Genomic DNA, 10,115 nt, shown 5'->3' on the forward strand with positions numbered 1-10,115 from the left:
TTTGTACAATTTATTTCTAGTTTTATACCTTTGTGGTCTGAGAAGTTGGTTGGTAGAATTTCAATCTTTTGGAATTTACTAAGGCTCTTTTTGTTGCCTAGTATGTGGTCTATTCTGGAGAATGTTCATGTGCACTTTAGAAGAATGTGTATCCTGCTGCTTTTGGGTGTAGAGTTCTATAGATGTCTATTAGGTCCATCTGTTCTAGTGTGTTGTTCAGTACCTCTGTGTCCTTACTTATTTTCTGTCTGGTGGATCTGTCCTTTGAAGTGAGTGGCGTGTTGAAGTCTCCTAAAATGAATGCATTGCATTCTATTTCCTCTAATTCTGTTAGTATTTCTTTCACATATGTTGGTGCTCCTGTATTGGGTGCATATATATTCATAATGGTTATATCATCTTGTTTGACTGAGCCCTTTATCATTATATAATGTCCTTTATTGTTACTTTCTTTGTTTTGAAGTCTTTTGTCTGATATGAGTAGTGCAACACCTGCTTTTTTCTCCTTCTTGTTTGCATGAAATATCTTTTTCCATCCCTTGACTTTTAGTCTGTGTATGTCTTTGGGTTTGAGGTGAGTCTCTTGTAGGGAACATATAGATGGGCCTTGCTTTTTTATCGATTCTATTACTCTGTGTCTTTTGATTGGTGCATTCAGTCCATTTACATTTAGGGTGATTATTGTAAGAAATGTACTTATTGCCATTGCAGGCTTTAGATTTGTGGTTACCAAAGTTTCAAGGTTATCTTCTTTAGTATCTTACTGTCTAACTTAACTTGCTTATTGAGCTATTATAAACACTGTCTCATGATTCTTTATTTTTCTCCCTTCTTATTCTTTCTTCTCCATTCTTTATATGTTGGGTGTTTTATTCTGTGCTCTTTTGTGTTTCCTTTGCTTTTGTGGGTAGTTGATTGTATTTTTTTGCTTTCAGTTGGTATTTGGTTGGTCTGCTTTTATTTTCTCTGGTGACATCTCTTTAGTCTTAGGAGTGCTCCCATCTAGAGCAGTTCCTTTAAAATACCCTGTAGCGGTGGTTTGTGGGAGGCAAATTCCCTCAGCTTTTGCTTATCTGGGAATTGTTTAATCCCTCCTTCATATTTAAATGATAATCATGCTGGATACAGTATTCTTGGTTCAAGGCACTTCTGTTTCATTGCATGAAATATATCATGCCATTCTCTTCTGGCCTATAAGGTTTCTTTTGAGAAGTCTGATGATAGCCTGATGGGTTTTCTTTTGTAGGTGACCTTTTTCTCTCTTTCTCCCTTTTATACTCTGTGCTTGTCCTTGATCTTTCCTATTTTAATTATTATGTGTCTTGGTGTTGTCCTCCTTAGGTCCCTTCTGTTGGGAGTTCTGTGTGCTTTCGTCATCTAGGCGACTATTTCCTTCCCCAGTTTGGGGAATTTTTCGGCAATTATTTCTTCCAATACAGTTTCTATCCCTTTTTCTCTCTCTTCTTCTTCTGGTACCCCTGTAATGCGGTATTGTTCCTTTTGGATTGGTCACACAGCTCTCTTAATATTGTTTGATTGCTGTAGATCCTTTTATCTCTCTCTCTGCGTCAGCTTCTCTGCGTTCCTGTTCTCTGTTTTCTGTTCCATTAACGGCGTCTTGCACCTCATCCATTCTGCTTTTACGTCCTTCCAGAGATTGTTTTATTTCTGTAGTCTCCCTCCCCCATCTTTATCCATTAGCTATTGCATTTTTCTCTGCAGCTCCATCAGCATGGTTATGACCTTTATTTTGAATTCTTTTTCAGGAAGATTGGTTAAATCTATCTCCCCAGGTTCCCTCTCAGGGGATGTCTTTGTGATTCTGGTCTGGATCAAATTCTTCTGCCTTTTCATGGAGTAGAGGTAGTCGTGGGCAGTTGGCACGTGTGTTAGCTGGGAGGACAAAGTTCCTTCCTGCTTGCTCATTGCCTTCCTCTCCTGCAAGAACGGTGACCCCTAGCGGCTTGTGCTGGGCAGCTGTGCACCGACGGGTGTCTCTGGGTCTAGCCCAGGCAGCTCTGTGGGGCTGCTGTGGGCATGGATGGTCTCAGGCTGCTCCTCCGCTGTGGTGGGGCCACTCTGGAGGGGGAGCAGGCAGGAGGCTGTTTATTGTGAGGGGCCTCAGAGCTGCACTGCCGCCCAGGGGGTTAGAGCGCCTGTAGTTCCCCGGGATTTGCAGCTGCTGAGCTAAGTGTACTGGGACGCTTCCATCTAGCTGTGAGGCTCCCGTCCCTTTAAGACTTTAAAATACACTCGCTTTTCTATTCTCCCAGGGGCACCGGCTGTGGGAACCCTCTTGCAGGTTTTACTTTTCTGTTTCTGTAATATCCACCACCCCACGCACTGTGTGTCTGCGCTCCCGGTGCAGATGACTAGGGCTGGGTATTTAGCAGTTCTGGCCTCTCACTCCCTCCCTGCTCCTACTCCTCTCCTCTCGCCAGGGAGCTGGGGTGGGGCATGCGCTCGGAGTCCCGCTGGGCCGTGGTTTGTATCTCATCCCCTTCATGAGGCGCTGGGTTTTCGCAGGTGTAGATGTAGCCTGGCTGTTGCACTGTATCTTCTGGTCTCTCTTTTAGGAATAGATGTATATGTTGTATTTTCAAAAATATATATGGTTTTGGGAGGAGATTTCTGCTGCCCTACTCATGCCACCAGCTTGGCTCCTCCCTCAGAAATCTGCATTTTTGGCAAGTCTCCAGCCCTTATGTTTCTGATGACTCACTGAACCAGACACCACTTTGTGAAGCACTGCTTTGTACTATCTGTAGAGAGTATTTTTCTCTTTGTTTTTATTGTAGAGAATATTTTCATTGAAGAGCATTAGGATTACTGTTAAAAAATATTTTCCCAATTAGAGATGGGTTTGTTTTGAATAATGTCTTACTTTTGACTAAATAGCTAAGATTCACTTTCGTGTGAAGTCATTTTATGTAGTAAAGCCTTATTTGGATAATTTTAAGATGGTATAAAGTATAACAGTGTTACTCAAAGAGTGGTCTGTTAACCACCTGCATCTGGGAGTTGGGGAGAACAATCCCAATCTTGATTTTATGAAAATATCTATGAAGAGCAGCAGCATAACTCTAATAAAACATGGGTGAACCACCTCAACAAGCAAAAAGCAAATAACCCGATTAACAAATGGGCAGAGGATTTGAAGAGACAGTTCTCCAAAGAAGAAATTCAGATGGCCAACAGGCACATGAAAAGATCTTCCACATCGCTAGTCATCAGAGAAATGCAAATTACAACCACAATGAGATGGCCACCATCCAAAAGACAAACAACAACAAATGTTGGCGAGGTTGTGGAGAAAGGGGAACCCTACTACACTGCCGGTGGGAATGTAAACTAGTCCAACCATTGTGGAAAACAGTATGGAGGTTCCTCAAAAAACTCAAAATAGAAATACCATTTGACCCCAAAATTCCACCCCTAGGAATTTACCGTAAGAATGCCAGAGCCCAGTTTGAAAAAGACATATGCACCCTTATGTTTATCACAGCACTATTTACAATAGCCAAGAAATGGAAGCAACCTTTGTGTCCATCAGGAGATGAATGGATAAAGAAGAGGTGGTACATATACACAATGGAATATTATACAGCCATAAGAAGAAAACAAATCTACCATTTGCAACAACATAGATGGAGCTAGAGGGTATTATGCTCAGTGAAATAAGCCAGGCGGAGAAAGACAAGGACCAAATGATTTCACTCATCTGTGGAGTATAAGAACAAAGAAAAAATGTGAAGGATCAAAACAGCAGCCGACTCACAGATCCCAAGAATGAACTAACAGTTACCATAGGGAAAGGGACTGGGGAGGATGGGTGGGAAGTGAGGGATATGGGGGGGGTCAGGAAGAAAGGGGGCACCATGATTAGCATGTATTATGTGGTGGGGGCACAGGGAGGGCTATACAACACAGAGAAGACAGCTAGTGATTCTACAGCTTCTTACTATGCTGATGGACAGTGGCTGTAATAGTGTATGTTGGGGGGACTTGGTGATTGGGGGAGTCTAGTAAGCATAATGTTCCTCATGTAATTGTAGTTAATGATACAAAAAAATGGGTGTACATACTTGCATATATATATATATATATATATATATATATATATATCCAAATTAACTGTCAGTGACTTCTGGTGTCTTCAAAATCCAGTCCTGAGGAATTCATACTTCTTTCTGAGAGCCAGATGATTTATAGATGCCATTATATTTAAGTTCATGAATTGTGAGAATTACTCCACTGAAAAAAAGGGCATTTTTCCCGTTATACATGGGTTTTGGTATTTTGTGTTTATATAATGACTGAATTTACAGCTATTATAGTTTTATTTACCACTTAAATGTCTTTTTTTAAAGGATATAATTGACACTGGCAAAACAATGCAAACCTTGCTATCCTTGGTCAAGCAGCATAATCCAAAGATGGTCAAGGTTGCAAGGTATGTATATAACATTTTCACACATTTGAAAGAGGATTAAGTAAATTACTTCTTTGTAAGAGTACATGTTCTCAACTGTCATATAATCTTCATAAAGTAATGTAATTTCAAATATGACTCGGTAAATATCCTTTATAAATTGTCATGTGTTGATAAAGCCCTTCATTGCAGTCACCTTTTGCCTAATAATAACATTTCATTTTTCAGCATGGTAATGCTGTTACCAACTTTTCCTGGGTACCATGGCAGAGGCTTTGGGACCCCTTTGCAAAATTGAGACCAAGGCTCCCCCAGAGGGGTTAGGAGTGGTAGTAAGGATAGGCCCTGAAGATGTGGAGATCCTGAAACTGATCGATGGAGTGGTGATGTATGCTTGTATTGTATCTACATTGAAAGTTTACAATACCTAGTTCCTTTTTTCTAAACCAGCCCCACCTTGTGGCCTCCTACCTGTGCTGTTTGGCTTTTGCTTTTATTAAGTTCTGCCTGTGTTTATCCTTAGTTATAGTTTAATTCCCCAACAACTCTGAGGAAGCACTATTATTCCCACTTCAGAAATAAGGATACCAAGACATAGGGACTTGTACAAAGGGACAGAGCTGGTACACAACAGAGGTGAGATTTAAACCCAGGCAACCAGGCTCAGAGTTCATGCTTTAGTATCTTTAAGTTCTTGGTAGGGTGAAATCCCTGGTGGATATACTTTTTTTAACTTTTACAGTTTCATTTTTTTATATTTAAATCTTTGAACAATCTGCAGTTTTTGTGTAGGTGTCATACAGTGATCCAACTTTTTCCCCCCTAAAGATTAACTCTTTCTTATAAACCCGTTTTAAAGATCAAAGTATTGTTGAGCATCTTTGAATCAGAGTAAGCCAGCCTTCTAATGAGTCAGATGTTAGCAGTTTGTCCTTTGGAGCTTTTCTGATAGTTGGTGCAAGCATATTGTCAGTGAATGTTTACCTTAGATGGATTTGCGACAGGTGTGTTGAGTGTGTGTAAATGATGCACTCTGGGGTACTAAGTAGTATCCTGTACACCAGTCAGTGTACTTGCTTGCTCTCTACATGTTCTTACAATTTTAAATGTCAACCTGCTGTGGCATAGAGTTTATTCCTCTGGATATTCTTTTGTGCCTCTCTCCTTGAATGTGCTATAGAATTGAGATAGATTGCCTTATGAGAGAGGTATTTTTTATTGCTGAAGGTGTGAAATGCTCAAAGAATACTTAGGGCATGTCCTTTTGATGGAGTTGTTGAGTCAGTGTTTCTCAACCTTTTTTAAAAATCTCTCCCTTATGACTGAATTTTAATATCACAGATATATATATATATATGTTTCTATAGTGTATGCATATCTGCTTTACACACAAAAAGAGTAAGTATAAAGCTTATTCATTTTTCAATTCAGGGCCAAGAATGACTAGATGAGCTTTTATATTTAAAAGTTAAGTTAAAAATTAACTCTGTACACTGATAGGAATATCAAATGGTATAACCATTTTGGAAAACAGTTTGGCAGTTTATTAAGAAACTAAACATTTAACTACTGTATGACTTGAGCAGTTGCATTTCTGGGCATTTATCCCAGATCATGAAAGCATATCTACACAAAAACCCATACATGAATGTTCATTATAGCTTCATTTGTCGCCCAAAACTGGAAAAACCAACATGTTCTTCAGTAGGTGAATGCTTAAATAAATCGTGGTAGACCCTCCCATGGAATCCTACTCAGCAATAAAAAGGAACAAAGTATTGATAACAGGCAACAACCTGGATGAACCCCTCAGGGAATTATGCTGATAAAAGTCAATGTCAGTATGTTACATACTATATGATACCATTTATATAATCTTGAAGTGACAAAGTGATAGAAATGTAAAATAGGTTAGTGGCTGCCAGGGGTTAGGGCATGACAGGTAGATGTGACGATAAAGAGCCAGCAAGAGAGAGAGCCTTGTGTGATGGAAAGTTCTTTGTGTTGATTTTGATGGTAGTCACATGAATCCACATGTGTGACGAATTGCATAAACTACACCACACACACCAGTGCATATAAAACTGGTGAAATCTGGATAAAATCAGTCTACCAATGTCTATAACTAGTTATGTGAGATACTACCATTGGAGGAAACTGGAGAAAGGGCACATTTGACCTCTTTGCAAGTTCTGTGAATCTGTAATTATTTCAAAATTAAAAATTAAAAAAATATTACCATTGAATTTTATGACTATACCTGCTTAGTAACTTTTTAATATAATTTATTTATATAAATCATGATGTATAAAATTATACATACAAATTAGCAATTTCTATGAATACCTAATAGTAATATAATCACATTTTAAAATATGTACAGGTGGTAGTTTCTAGCAAGAGTCAAACAATTGAAAAATTAATTTCTTAAAAAGTGTGACTTCTAACTATTCATGGATAATTTGTTTACATTTCTTCATTTTAGTACTTGACAAGTTAGTGATAGGGTGAGTAACATTTATGAAATTAAATTATAATATATATAAACTGAGGATAAAAAAATTAATGTCCACAAGGCAGCCAGCAAGCACTTGCAGGCTGCCTCTCACAATACAACACAAATGATTAGATGCTCCCTTGGAGGCTAAGGCTTAGGCCAGTGGTTCTCGACTTTAGCTGCACATGGGAATCACCTGAGAAATTTTAAAAATAACAAAAAATATGTGTGTCCCAACCCCAGTAATTCTGATATGACTGGTCAGGGCTGTGGCCAGGGTATCTGTTTTCATTTGTTTTTTTAGGTTCCTGGGTGATTTTGATAGGCAGTTATGGTTGAGAATCACTTTATGTCCTTTATAGCTCTTTAAATTTGTTTATCTAGAAAGGTATAAAATCATGTTTTATTGGGATTATCCTTAACATATGTAGAGGCTTTCAAAACACCATCTCCCGCTTTTTCTAATAGCTGAAAACTTTCAGCAGGTAGTACTTGGGTTACGAAATTACCTTTGTTAGAGTTTGACTCATCCTACCTGAAGGTTTTGCTCTCTCAAAAATAAATATTCCTTTAGCATTTAGCTACTTTTTAACCTGGTTACTCTCTGGAAGCCACATATTAAAAGTCTGGAAAAGTGATGTTCACCTCTCCCATGCCCCTTTTTTGCTTCGGGATTGTATGTCCAGGGATTCTGGACCGACAGCCCCTATCTTTCTTTCCATCTTTCTCATTGGTACTCCTTACCCATTCATCCTCCTGATTAGCTGCCCTTTGGTGGGTGCATGGGTAGTCAGGGTGCAGCTCTCAGAACTTTCCAGGAACAGAGCAATCAAAGGCCTCATCAGTGGTGTAAAGTTATTGCTGCCCCTGCCCAGTGATCCCTGTGGTTTAGCTTTCTGTTTCAGTCTTTCTTTGGGTATGTTAAAACAGACCTTAGTATGCTAAGTGAAGGTGAAACAATGTTTCAGAACATTAATGTTCTCTTTTGTAAAGCCCTGTATTGTCTCCATATGACACATGTCACATTTTGTAATTAACAGCTTGCTGGTAAAGAGGACTCCTCGAAGTGTTGGCTATAGACCAGACTGTAAGTGAATTACTTTTGTCAATCACTGAATCATCTTTAACCCAAATAAATTTTATATTTAATGTTTTAGAGTTACTTTGGAAAGTATTCATAGAGAAGGCACATTTACAAATATTAGATTGAAAATGATGTTTACTCTAACTGTGGAATTATGATTCTTTCTAGTTGTTGGATTTGAAATTCCAGACAAGTTTGTTGTAGGATATGCCCTTGACTATAATGAATACTTCAGGGATTTGAATGTAAGTACAGCTGCTTTTTCTCAATCTCATCCCTCAGAACTCACATAAAAATTTACAAAGGAGAAGAATTGTTTTCTCTTTTTAGAACCTCATAATTAGAATACACTGATGATTCCCATTAGTTACATAAAATTGTAGTCAAGTACAGACGTTCCTTAGAACTGGAACTTGGCCACCTAGGGTGACACTTCTTGCTGGCTGAAACAGCTGAACAGCTTTAATATACAATAACTGTCCCATTATTATGTCAGGTAATAAATGTAGTTATAGGTAAGAAATAAATGCAATAGTTTAAGTCTTTTAATTTATTGTCCTTCAGTTACTTGCTTCCTACTCTGGAGGGGAGGAGTCCTGAGAATGCATTTATGAACATGGGTGAGGAAGATGAGGAAGACTACACAAACTTCTGTTTGTTTAGTAAAAAAACCTTCAGAATAATCCTATTTGTAAAATACACAGAAATGCTGTGCTTGCCTTTCATTTCAGAATACACTTCTCTAATGTGAATTTCTGGATTTTTATCTTACAGCACGTTTGTGTCATTAGTGAAACTGGAAAAGCAAAATACAAAGCCTAAGATGAGCATTCAAGTTGAATTTGGAAACATCTGGAGTCCCATTGAAATAACCAGTAAAATTATCGAATGTTCTAGTTCTGTGGCCAGCTGTTTAAGTAGAGCATATTGCATGTATCTTCTAAGAATTGTATCTGTTTTGTATTTTAGAAATGTCAGTTGCTGCATTCCTGAACTTCTTATTTGCACTATGAACCTATAGACTATCAGTCCCTTTGGGTGGATTATTGTTTGACTTGTGAAATCTCTTAAACCACACTATTGAATGAAAAACTGAAATTGTATCTGTAAGAAACATTTAAAAAGAAGATATATTAGTTTTTTAATTGGTATTTTAATTTTTATATATTCAAGAAAGAACAGAAGTGATTGCATATTGTTAATTATACCACTGTGTGTTTAGAAAAGTAAGAAGCAGTTTTCTTATCAATGGTAGCATCTAAGAGGTATTGTCATGTCAGGGAAACCATACATCCTGGTATTATTTTAGTAGTGTTTCAGAGTATTGACTGTTTTCCCCTCTTGTTCAGATTATTTCCAGTGAATATTTGTCAACAGTTCTTTTAAATACAAATCAGTAAATTTCAAAAAAAACCTTACCACTTTTTGAATTCCTCAGTGTAAAAATCCTTGAAATAAAGGCTGTCTCTTTAAAAGAAACTATGCACACCTATCATTTCTCTACACATTAATCTAGTATAGTTTTCTGTTGGTTTCCTTTTCCTTGTCTGTTAATTTTTACTAACTAGTTTAATTGTAATCTTTACCAAAGAGAGTAAATGATGATTATCTGGTAGAATGGGTTGTTGGAGCTACCAAAATTCTCACCTAATTCAGAGACATTAAATTTCAGATACCTGGTATACTCTTACATTTTACTATATTAAAGTAACATGGCTTTCTCTTGGAATTCTGTTAAATTTTTTTAGATTGCGTCTCTGCATCTCAACAGTTTGTTTCAGACATGTACTGTTTACCTGCTTTGTGTAGTTAATACTTTATTGACTAAAGAACAACAACAAAAGCTTTTCTGGGAGAAGGAAAAAAAGTGTTACATCAAAACTTTTCTTTACATCAACTGGTAACTTTGCAAGCCATCGAGGTGTATATATATATATGCCTTAATCTTGCTGTAATTCTCAGCAGCAAAGTAGGGAACTTCAAATAATACTAAATAATAATTTGTTATACTCCTAGAACTTCCTAACTTATAAAACTTTTTCACTATTGTAATTTCATTTGATCTTCATAGCCCCTGTGACGTTGAGGTCCGTGCTATCACA

General features: G+C 37.6%; 1 protein-coding gene across 1 annotated transcript in view; it reads left to right on the forward strand.

The window, feature by feature from the left end:
• HPRT1 (hypoxanthine phosphoribosyltransferase 1) overlaps positions 1-9,492 on the forward strand; it is a 35,616-nt gene extending 26,124 nt beyond the window's left edge. The window contains exons 6-9 of the mRNA XM_017653691.3: positions 4,371-4,453; positions 7,970-8,016; positions 8,182-8,258; positions 8,788-9,492. Of these exons, the coding sequence (XP_017509180.1) occupies positions 4,371-4,453; positions 7,970-8,016; positions 8,182-8,258; positions 8,788-8,835 (255 nt within the window). The 3' untranslated portion in view covers positions 8,836-9,492. The remainder of the gene's footprint in view (positions 1-4,370; positions 4,454-7,969; positions 8,017-8,181; positions 8,259-8,787) is intronic.
• The last annotated feature ends 623 nt before the right edge of the window (positions 9,493-10,115 follow it).

Source organism: Manis javanica, chromosome X (assembly GCF_040802235.1).
Source record: "Manis javanica isolate MJ-LG chromosome X, MJ_LKY, whole genome shotgun sequence".
NCBI lineage: Eukaryota > Metazoa > Chordata > Mammalia > Pholidota > Manidae > Manis > Manis javanica.